Genomic DNA, 12,739 nt, shown 5'->3' with positions numbered 1-12,739 from the left:
TCGAGGATTGATTAGACTTTTTATTTTTGACTAGTTTAGAGTATCAGGAGGTGAAGTATCCAGGTAGAAGTAACGAAGGTCATCCAGCCTGTGGGATGGGAGCTTAGCATACGATGATGGGGGAGGAGGTATGAAGGTGATAATAGTATGCTAACAATTTCACCTTTGGACCAATAAAAAAGGGGATAAAAGTTAAGGATAATGTTACTACAATGTATTAAACTTGATAGGAAGGGTAGGGTAGTGTGTAGGCTATATATATTATATCATATGATATCATTTATCATATGATCGTAAGACTGCTTCAGTAAAATTAGTTAAATTCAGTTAAAAGCTCAAATTTAACATAGGTTTGGAATATGAAGAATAAGGTTTCCAGGGATGAAACGGATAACATCTATGCCACCTATACATTTGATTTGAATGCTTGTTAATTAAATAATTTTTCCAACTCATCAACTTGATTAGATATACTTGTAATTAAGATCAACGACCATGTCAAGTATTTTCTCAATATCTCAAGTAAACATAACAATTGTTGAAGTCTATAGCATATTCAACTGATTCCAACAACATAATTTCACGTTGAATTTCAAGTTTAAACTATGTTTAGTTTTAAACTCAGTTTTGCATATTTTTTATTTATCGTTATAATAAAATGTTTTTATGAGGGGATCATTACCACATAATTTTATCAACATAATACTGGTGTAGAACTAATTTGATCCCTATTGCATAGGGAGACGTTTTGGATCGAGAAAATTCTACCCATATTTAAGACGAATCTTCCAAAAATTTGTATAAATTCATGATCTACGATCCATTGGCCTAATGAATGGCCTGGTAGTTAGTGTACCATCTACTTTCTGACTAAAAAGCGACGGAATTCCCATTGGATGGGTGACCGTTCGAGGTCTGCTCCTCTAACTCACATCTATAGAAGATAGCTCTGCTAACATACATTATGAGCTTTGAAATTAGTCACCGGTGGATCGGAGTCCACCTTCATTTGCAGGTCCACCCATGTACCAAAATATTTTTCATTACACACGTAGAAGTGTAGGGCTAGTAGGTATTTGATTAGTTAAAATTGGACTAAATTAATTGGGAATAATTTTTCTATTGAGCATCCACTTTGTTTCAAGTTGAAAATAATTCAGCAAGTAAAATTTTCATTTACCGAGGCTAGTGACGATTTTTTTTGTCTGTATGTATGTGACACATTTTTATCCAAACGCATGGTCCATGAGATTTGGCAGAATATTTGGTTTTTCAATTGCGCGTTGACACGATATGTGAGGGTTTTTTGAAATAATTCATTACATGGATACTATTAAGAGAAAAACTTATCATACTCTAATATTATTATATATCCTATATTATTCATTACCCATACTGAACAAAGGAGAAGTCAAAAAGAAAATACAATAGAATTATTCAAAATCAATCAGCTGTCAACTAGTATCAATTACATGCATTAAGTAACTCAATTCGACTTGCAGTATTTCTATTTTCATTGCTTTGAACTCATACTGACCAGCTATACTTCACAATGTAGCTATTCTCTCTAGAGCATAGCAATTTATCAAAGAAGGTTTGAGATAACTACGTGAGGGCCACTGTTCACAGAACTACTAGTAATATTCAGGAATAGACTGTATGAATTTTTATGTAATTTGATTTCACTTTCCATTTTCAATGAATAATATTCAAATTGTTGATTTTTTGTCAGAATAAGAACTAATTCTATCGAATTATGTATTATCCGCAACATTAAAAATAAATAAAATGTTAAATTTGCCTACTTCTTCATGAATGATCACTGCTCTTCAGTGTCTCTGAAAACTGAAAAACTATTATATCAATCGCTTTTATTATTGTATCCTATTTGCTATTCATATTTAAAGTTTCAAAAAACATGCTTACAAATTCATTACTATCAATAATAAATATTGTTTGTGGTACATCAAATTTAGTTCGACTCTAGTAGCGTGCCCCTTGTAGTTGCGTGACATTTTGATGATACTGATAGTTGGCTCGTATCAAACGAGCGGTTCTGTTTGTGCCTTCCTATAGCTAATCCGTCCTGTAAGTTGTTCAACTGAAGAGTACCTTCAGTTCTTTACTGCGGCGTACTCAGTAAAGTTGTAGGTAGCCAATGCTTAGCGGTGAAAAACATTACCAATAATTCGAAAAGTTTCAAGCTGGTGATTTTATTTATTCTTTTGAAAACAGTGCTTCCATCGTAATAGAAATATTTCGCGAACAACTTTATCATTTTCGATGAAAATTTGTAAAAAATTAGTTGAATTATTCGTGAAGTAATTTTCCGGCACGACGTTAGTAAGATATTTTATGTAAAATAGCAATTGTGATAAATTGTAAAATACCTCTTATTCAGTCGTGTGGGATATGATAAGTTTTTCACATTTCTGATGACAATGGACATGTAGATTTTTATATGTTATGAATTGTGGTAAGATTATTAAACTAATTCGTATTTGCTTTCCTTGTAAGTTAATTGATTTAAATTGTAGATTGAAAAAATCCATGTTAGAACAATTCTGAATGAAGGTGAAATAAACACAAAATATTAATGTGTTGGTACCAGTTAAGTACTTGCAAAACATAGAAAAAAACTGCAGTGAAACCTCAATACACGTCACATTGAGAAGTAACATTAGCCTTTTATAATTTAAAGCTGATTATCAAATTATTTCGAATATTGTTGATCAATCACAAGCAAATTGGAGGTACATATCTAATGATAAGCTGTTGTGATAAAGACGGTTTCTTATCAACAACTTAAAAAATTCCAATTTTTGTCTAAATAACACCAATTCATACTCATCAACAATAATCCAATTAGTTAACAAACCTGTCAATGATTGTGAATAACATCCATGTATTTTGAAAACCTTGCGTTCTCCTATGTTGAACGTTATCGAATATAATAGCCTAATAATAAGAATTAAAGGAAATTGTCAACTACTACGTAAAGATTTTTGATCAATCAATAAAATAGTTATTTAAAGAATATCGGAGGTCTAGTTTACCATAATTTGCTTCACGAAACTCAACACCATCCAGATAAAAAGTCCTAACATCAAACACGTCTCGTAAATTGAAACCCGGTTGAAATAGCGAGTAGGCCTGATTCTGAACCGGTGATCAAAATTCAAATTTGCTATTAATTATCAGCCAAACTATGGTGCAATAACATATAGTTTCATTTTGTTCAAGTATTAATAGCTTACATTGATATTTTTCATTTATATTAGGCCTACATGTGCTGCAAATCTAATAGCTGGGGTTTAATTCAGTCATGGACCGGAAAATTGTACTTATTCTTGATCTTATTTTCTGGCAAACTCCAATAAAAGTTGAAAGATGAGAACAGTTTTTTCCAGTCTTCTTGATGAATTCTTCAATTTTCTTATAATATAGAAGAAGTAATTCTAAACTGATGCAATCGCTGTCTCCTCCAAAACGGTTCTCTCACTTCAGTTATGGTTAATCCTATTCTTTCCCATTCATCAACTTACAGTGTGTAATATTCAAATCTTTCTATTTGACTCATTCTAGAAAATTCTAGTCCTAGATTATTTACATGAATTTCAATTTATAAGCCCCTATCTAATTGGTCTATGAATGTTCCAGTTTCCAATGCTCCAATTAAAAAAAAAAAATTAAAAAATTACTATTATCTCGAAAATCTTCAAATACATTCTAAAGTATACAGCGATTGAGAGGCTGTAAATCATTCTTTGAACTTGAATCGTTTCAAAAGGATGATATTATTGATCAAAAAGAAAACTTCTTCAAAGTTTCCAATCTACCCACGTTAATACTATTGAAAACATTTTCACTATAGGCCTGTAAATCTCGTGTTCTTATTTTTTCCCTATTTTGTTTTGAATAATAATAATATCACGATACATTAATAGAGTTTACTGATGTTGGATTCGAAAAATATTTTCTATGGTTTATAAAGACTAACAAGCATTTATATGCCTATGAGAGAACGTAGAGAATGTTGGTGTTTGTGAAAAATATTGTCTAGATTTTCAAGTGGAATATATTGAAAAGAATTAATTCCCAATAAACTGTAACATTGAGTTGAAGGATAATTAATTGGTTTAATTATCATGTATATTGTATTATCCAAATATGATCCTACAGTCACCTTCAGCTGAACTGCTTTAAAGAATCGAATCAAATATTGTTTGAAACGTTGACTTTGGCTTGCCATGCACATAATTAATTGACTGAAAACTTCGGTTCTGATTTTCGTATCAATCGAAGTTGATGATTGAAAAAACTATGCTTATCAAATAGAAGTTTTTATGCATTTTGCGTCAGATGTCTATCTTCGGTGCTCAGTTCATTGCTCGAAAATAACGTTCTCGATTTCATTTAGAAATATAGTCACATAACCAAAAGTAACTAACTTCACCCCAACTTCAATAATTGATTACCGTGACGTTCAGCGGAAATTTATTGATTTACTTGATTTATTTTGTACGAAAACAGTGGTTGGCCTATTGAACTATACGAAATTCCTGATCTCAAATTAATTTTATCTGCATCGCTCGTATTGAATCAATGATTTTTTGCATGTTTCAATCAGTTATGATTCAGGAGGCTATTCAATTGATAACAGATCACTTTTCCTATCTAGAATATTTTCAATTCATTTGATTTCACCAAATAATTATATAATTTATAACGAATAACGTCTAGCATGATCATTCAAATCATGATGAATCACTCTTCTTAAACCTTAAAAAAGCTGTGAATTTGAAACATTTCTAGTTTATAAATCACACTACTTATACAATAATTATTCAATCTAGCTAAATATTACTAATTTATATATATTCAATATGAATTCAGTATATTCAAAATTGCTCAATATAGCCTAAATCAAAATTTTCAATGTTGTTCTACATAGTTAATTATACTGGAAACGCCCTCTTAATTATTCCACATTAATTTGATGTCTTTTCAAAATTATCATTTGAAAAGGAATTTATACTGAACCTGAGTAACTTTCAATTTACCCCATGAGTCGTAATCCGTTTCGACTCATCGTTACCTTTTGAACTACAAATTTGACTTCTTAGCAAGATGACTCTTTTCTACATATAAAGTAGAAGTTAAAAAGTTATAAAGTTATAATATACATCAGAATTCATAAGGATTATTTGATTAGCTAATCTAAAAATCAATGTTAAATTAGAATCATAGACATTCAAAAACAGTTGTTAGCTCATTAATGATTAGGTATATTATTGTAGGCTACTCAAATATTGTATAAGAAATCAGACTATCATGTACTGCATACAAATAATATTATGGATAATGTGTAGCCTATTATTAGAATGTCTGTAATTGTCAGAAGAGTTTGACTCGATTGAAACTAGGGTGTTTCTATAACTTATAGTTTGTAAACTCTTTATAGTTTGGGAAATGGATTCTTTTTGGAAGTTTACCAGTTGCCTTGAAAGCTTTTGAATATATCTATTTGTGTTTTCTCAGGTGATGCTAAGCAGCTACAAAGACTACCCTTGTGAAACTTACGAGAACTTTCAAGTACACACGAACTGAATGTGTAAATATTAGCGCAATAATTGTGATAAAATCGTTAAAAATTCGTTACTGGGACGTCGACCCTGAGTGAAAGACTCTAGTTACCTACTCATGATTGTAGAGACGAACTTTTTCGTAACTATGATTTGTTGTTTTGTGACTAAGTAAAGTGTACGGATCACATTGATATGGAAAATAATCGAGAATAGATCATAACGAGTGCTGCCTAGAGTTGTGATACGCTCTGAGATTGGATATTGTGTTAGGTTGAGAGGATAATTTTCGAATGTTGACGCGCGTTTGAATGATTTGAAAATTTTTTTATTGTGCTTGTGAATCTTGGAGAATTAGTGTTCTAAAATGGAGAATGGAGTTTTGGATGAGTCTGGCGGTGGTCACAACGCTATGACATCGAACGACGGTTTACACAATGCCTCCTCTGCATATGCCACACAATACTCGTGAGTACTAAACGTTCAGTATTAATTTTATCAAATTGAATTCTCTCCTACAAACGTTGCATCTAGATCAAACAAACATACTTTGGCATGTATTACTTGTTTTAACCTTACAAACTCTCAAAATTCTACACTGTTTTCTATCATCACTCTGCTAGAACTCCTAATATTCCCTTAGTTGGCTGTCTTACCTTCTCCTCATAAATCTGTAATCTCTTCTGTTTCAATCTTCCTTCCTAATTTTCATCCTTCACCTACGCTGTTGCAAAACCGAAATTTCATATGTATATACTCACTCCACGCTTCTATCATTGTTCTCATCCATTCATAATAAATCAATTGACAAACTTAAGAAGACAAACTTTTTAGCAAAATTGTTGCTATTCGAACCCAATTAGCCTACTATCCAAACTTTGCATCAACAAATTAAATAGTCATTCCATTCTCTCTTATGATTTACGATAAGATTATCAATAACAGTTTGGTATCTGGCTCTACATTTTGTAGTTTGGTGCCAAATGTGATTCAAATATTCAACTAAGTTACCTGGGTTTGAAGTGAACCAGAAATATAGTTGGCTATTCCTATTGGCGTTCAAATCAATAGACTATTGTTTAGAAATGAAAACTACAACAAGGTATTGTTTTTTGATTAATTTAGTGAGAACTTTCCTGAAAATAGTGTTCAATTTGTTAATGTTTGTATAGTTTGCATTAGCAGTTTCAATGACAAAGTTCCATTTTCCTGAACCAACTGACGGAGTCCTATCTGGGCGTTAAATCTCAAACCATTCTGAAACACAAGTTCATATAAAATCACGTATCTGTATACAAAGTAAAGTTCTAACCTTAAGAAACTGTTCTTGATATCGTATTATCTTAGTTCGGAGAAGAATCTCATGATAATGACTATTAATTAGGCTCTCCAAAGAGAGCCGCATACATGAAATAGGTTAAAAAGCCTTTTATTATTCTAAAATTGTCTCCACTGAGCTTGACATGAATGGAAATCCCGTGAAAAGCAAGCTCTTAGGAATTGCTACATAAATCTTATTCAAACTGCTTATAAATTGTTAAAAGATTTCTCAGCTATGTATAATGTCTGTTCACTAATACAACAATTCAATTATTATTTCGTGTAGTTGGCTGTTAGATAATTTAACGCTATAATTGAACTAATTGTAGGAATTGCAGATCATACAATCGTGAATCTTAAAAGTTGAAACTACAGTAAACTATAACTAAACAAACTCATTTTTTACAAGATGAAAATCTAAAAACCGTTTATTAGAGCTTCGCGTTTAACAAATCCAGTTATTTTCTGGAAAAATATTCGAATAGCCTATACATTAAAATTATCCGATCAAGATCACTAATAAAAAGAAAAGCTCAAAATATGTCTAAGTTTCCTTGTATAACCAATACGGCAGCTCAACATTTTCAGTATAAACAATAAATCGGGAAAAACTTGGCTCTTGAAACAAAATCATATGAAGCGTTAAGTAGTTAAATGAGTAAGAATCATTCGTATATGCAATCTATAATAGGCCATAAAGGGAACAATATTGAAGTAAAAAGTTTTAAATTGTTACATTTTAGTATGAAATTGATAGTTGAACCTTGATCGGTGACCGACGATATATTATTTTATTGAATATTGCTGTATTTAGGATATATTGGAACAAATACCATTCAAATGAAGCACTTCATTGTGGTTGCACCTGCTGATACGTTGTTCCGTTCCACAATCAAAGTTCATCAATTCAAATTTCAATGAACTTTATAGCTTTTTTATTGCATGAGAATGAAATGAATGTATCAAATCAATCATGGATTTAGCTTTATAACACTATCTTCAACTATGAATGTTGTTCTGATTTTTTAAATCTTTGAAAGTATATTGTACAACATTTTTTGAAGCTTAATATAAGTTTGGGTTGAAACTAAACTTGATTTTTTCTGGTAATCTGGTTGTAATCTGAATTTCAATGTTTATGAAATATCCGAAAAATCTACCTAGGCCTACTCAATAACGTGGTTTCCCATCAAAATGATAAAGAGCTTGGATACCACATAGACTTGCCCACTTAGTTTATGTTTTTATAAGAGGATGATGCAAGATTTTTGGAAACCAATAAGATTCAACGTGATTATCAACTAGTTTACCCATAGGCTTTATTGTCAAATAAAACCATGAGGATCTTAAAATTGTCCAACGTAACAAATCAATACGCCTGGAATGATAACGGTCTAGAAATTTAATGTTTTATTTATAAATATAAATTGTTGATGCTATAATCCCCCAATTATTTTGAATAGTGCGAGGCCCTGATAGGAAAACTTAGTTCAAGACCTATTAAGGGAAAAATAGGATCTATGAGATACGAAAATAAAATGAAAATCTCGTAATTAGGATGAAAAATTCTAAATCAAAAATCCTTCAGTCATTCATCTACAGTATTTCATCAGTATTACAGTCATACTACAGTCATACAGTATCACATCTCCAGGTCCTACAAGTTACCTTTCAATTTATATTATTATTATGTTTTACTGCCACAAAAGATAACGTTCAAAGTTGGCTAATTATTTCGGTCCTCCCGAATATTCTGAAGAGTATCTTCAGCTCTTTTCATTTCTTGAGTTAATAATTTGTTCTTCAAGGTTACTCCTAATCATATAATATCACTTATAATACAGTACTCTATGACTCTGAAATCATGACCATTCTTCATCCATCCTATACTGATCCTCTTATGGATATTATGTGTTTTTCTGATAGTCTGTTTCAAATCGTATTTTCCTAAATAAGAGCATTCATCCTACTAAAACACTCTTTTCACGAATCACAAACAATGTTATTTATTTATCATGTGTTTTGTGTTGAAAGTTAATTAAAATTGTCTCTTGAACTGAAAGATACAATCTATTTGAAATTTGAAGCCCTGATTGGAAAATTTGGTTTGAGTCCGAACAGGGAGTTCATGTTTTCACAGTAGCAACTAAACTATTTGCACGCCAAGAGTTTTTAAAAAGCACAACACATTCTGTACTAATTGTAGTGCATGAGAATGGCTCAAATTCCGGCATTTTATTTTTCTATGTGGATTTTCTAGAACTAGATTGAGTTTTCTGAGTTGTGTGTATTTTGTAAATTGAACTATAGTATATGTTACTTTTGTAAGCCAACTGAATATTGAACTGTACTTCCCTCTTCATATAAGATGTGAAATTTGATCCTACTTTACTCGTGCTAGCGATCACCATACATTACCCATTTCGAATGAAAGGATTTTGTTACAACCAAATTCTCACAATTTTCGTATTTACATATTTATATCCCATTTATGATAAATCAAAGAATATACATTGTCATAGGGACAGTAGTTTCGGGCTTCATGATAAATGCACCTGTACTGTGTACTCAAAATGAGTAGCATTGCAACCTTATCATTTTGTAGTCTCAGTTCAGTGGCGTAACTTCGCCACACAGGACCCGCGAATAAATTTTAGGAACCCTTCTCCCAGAAATATATTTCGTCTTCAAAATGTATGGCCTCTTATAGGGGGCGTCTGTTTCGCTCGTATAGCTGTCTGTTTCTGTAGGGCTCGTCTGTTTCTCTACGTTTTCGTAGAAACATTGGATCCAGCTAAGGAGCAAGAAACTTCCAGTGCTTCTAGACGCCCGTATAGTTGGGGCCGTTAGGGGGGACAAGGCTAAAAAGTTTGCTTATAATAGAATTTATTCCTGAAACCTGGAAAGAGTTGTGCTATTCTAAAAAGAATCACATTTAGGCTATTATTATTTTTATATATTATCATAAAACACTCTAGATGTCTTCTCCAGGCTTCCACAATAATTGATTTTATAATAACAGAATAATAAATGTTTTGATCAAAAATGATAATCATTTGTTGACATCCTAGAGTAGGCCTACACGGAGCTGTATCAAATTGGCATACCGCATAATATTGAATTTTGTAGGTCCCACGGAACTTGGTCAATTCAATAATTCATTGATTAATACAGCAACAAACCATTCATATAGTATAACTTAACAATAGTTAGGTAACAACAGGCTGAGACAAAACCTGTCTCTCTCCTTATGATTATGTTTATGAATGTAATATTCTCTGACTCTCCAAAACTGTCTTTTGTTTAACATTACAGTTGTGTTATGTTTTTGTTATTGTATTTCATTGACTAGATCGATGTGTGAGAACACGTCCGAGCGTGAACGGTCCGACTAGTAGTCCACCAGCAGGGATACATCCATATTGGCCGTGTCTTGGCTTCAACCTATCGTATTTCATATAATTCCAATCTGTGTTTTCATGTCTTGTGTTTGTTTTCCAAAACTGTCTTTCTCCTTATAATATTTTTCTATTTCTAGAACAAACATTGCCAACATGAAATAATACTCAATCATAATCAGATTTTTTGCGAAGGTGATTCTTAGCTACTACGCTCTAGGCTTGTGTTTGGGGTTTCGCTGGGCTGTTGATGATTATGATTCTTAATTGATCTTGATCCTTTATTTCTGTGTATTGATTATTGATTCTTATTATTGAATTCTGATGCTTATGATGAGAGAAAAATTAACCTACAGTTTCAGATGGCTTCCTAACCACTGATAGGCTAATATATTTCAAGTATATAAGCTCTTAGTAGAGTAGCGTTTCAACGAGAATACCAAGTTACTAAATCTGAGTATTTACATATAATCAAATATTCCTGATAAGATTAAATCCTTTATTTGATTGTATATGTAGGTCTCATTGATCGGACTTAAAATCCATTCATTGATTTTCTCTCGCGTTTTGGCTAGTACTGCTATTGCATTGGAACGAATAATAACTGAAAGTGACAGCTTTTATAGATTGACAAAAATGGAGTTTTACAAAAATGTACATTTTCAATTAGAAAGAACGTAACATGAGAGTATGCGGATTTATCGTTAATTTTAACTAGGTCATGGAACACTGCAGTAACTCTAGTTGTAATAGGTTGTTACTGGATATTCAAGCCCCTTATTACAGTTTAGAATATGATCAGACAGTTTTATGCATCAATTTTTTTGTGCTATTTGAGATAACTTTTCATTCTGTCCGGTAGATTCCAAATCCTAATATCATGAGCTGACAATAAATTTTTAATCTGTGTTGAACTGAATTTTAATATTCTACGAGTGGTGATAATTACTGCAGTGATAGAGTATATTTTCTATCTTGATCCAATTCCAGTCTATTTTAATGATTTTCTTGGCCTTCCCAAATCAACTGAAGGATGAAGTTGAATGAGAGACATACTATGAATGAGAAAATACAAAATTGACGACTTGTTTAGTATCATCTTCCACTCTATTCACAGAATTTCCAGAGCTAATTAGCTGGTGGTAGCAGGTAGGTCTTTATTCATTGAATGGACGTTATCACTTTAATACTTGAGAAACACCATTTGGCCTAAATCTGGAAAATTTCACAGCTAAAGCATTATCAATTCCAATTCATGTCTGATCACTTTTTTGAATTTTTTATTGAACAAAACTCACCCACAACTTATGTGCTATGTGGGCATCATGAAAAATATAATATTATGAATTTATGACCTTAGCAAATTATACTGGACTATATTACAATAGATTACAATAATGCTGAACTATAGCTTCACAATCTTTCCAGTAATTTAAATGCAATATACATTACTTATCTTGGGTCCTACCTTGAACTAAATACTGGATGTAGAGGGGAAAAGCGATACATATATTAGAAACGTATTATTTAATGTTAGCTGTGAAGTTTTATCTTTTCGAATTACCACTTCTCTCTTCTTCTATACTCTAGAACCAATCACTTGAGCTGTATTGTAACGCACTCTGTTTTTGCAGCTAGTATACTTATTATGTGTATTTGGAGTAAGTAATTTCCACCTTCGAATACACTCCATTTCCAATTCAAATCTTATGGGTACACAACTTTATTTCAATAATGGGATTATTGTTGATATTACTTTACTTTCAAATACAGCCCTTATACTGGAAATTGGATTCAGTCACGGCATTGTCATAATGTGTCATCAAAACTCCATCCTGACTTCGTCATCTGAAATATTTCAATACAGTACTTAAAGATTAAAATGATCTAGTGAACTTTCAAGAGGTTTTCTTATGACTTCTATCAAACATTTTCTATGAAGGCTACTTTTCAATTGTAATTATAATTTTATTCATTGAATAGGCTTACACATATACAACTCTTACTACTTATACTATATTAGTATAACTACTTAAATTATCAACTTCATACAATTATTATCCATTTGCACAAAATTGATACCATGTCTGACTCAACATATTCAGCTAGAGTTTCACAGACGACTAATAATTTTCTCTTTGAAACATTGCTGCAAAATGTGCATACCAAATATAAATGAAGCAACTAGATTGTCACCAATTAGAATCCCGAAATATTTTTATAATTCGTGTCTTGCTTAACCGTTTCATGGCTATCACAAGATCCAAAATTATTCACATTGAAGGAATCTGATAATTATAATAATATCAACTTACTCTTGAATCATCTTGTACTGATAGTTAGTAACGTCATCTGTTTTCAATTTGAAAAATATATTAGAGAAGCAACCGAATAAAATCAATTATAGGAAAGCATATAAAATGAAACAGGGCTATT

General features: G+C 31.6%; 1 protein-coding gene across 2 annotated transcripts in view; it reads left to right on the top strand.

The window, feature by feature from the left end:
• The first annotated feature begins 2,126 nt into the window (after positions 1–2,126).
• LOC111045211 (putative transcription factor SOX-15) overlaps positions 2,127–12,739 on the top strand; it is a 131,641-nt gene continuing 121,028 nt past the window's right edge. The window contains exons 1-2 of one of the 2 annotated variants that reach the window (XM_022330555.2): positions 2,127–2,476; positions 5,542–6,053. In XM_022330555.2, the coding sequence (XP_022186247.1) occupies positions 5,953–6,053 (101 nt within the window). In that variant the 5' untranslated portion in view covers positions 2,127–2,476; positions 5,542–5,952. The remainder of the gene's footprint in view (positions 2,477–5,541; positions 6,054–12,739) is intronic. The other variant, XM_039442985.1, reaches the window with a different exon arrangement.

This window comes from Nilaparvata lugens, chromosome X (assembly GCF_014356525.2).
Source record: "Nilaparvata lugens isolate BPH chromosome X, ASM1435652v1, whole genome shotgun sequence".
NCBI lineage: Eukaryota > Metazoa > Arthropoda > Insecta > Hemiptera > Delphacidae > Nilaparvata > Nilaparvata lugens.
The sequence above is the reverse complement of the archived record's forward strand: the minus strand, read 5'-3'. Positions and strand labels throughout refer to the sequence as shown.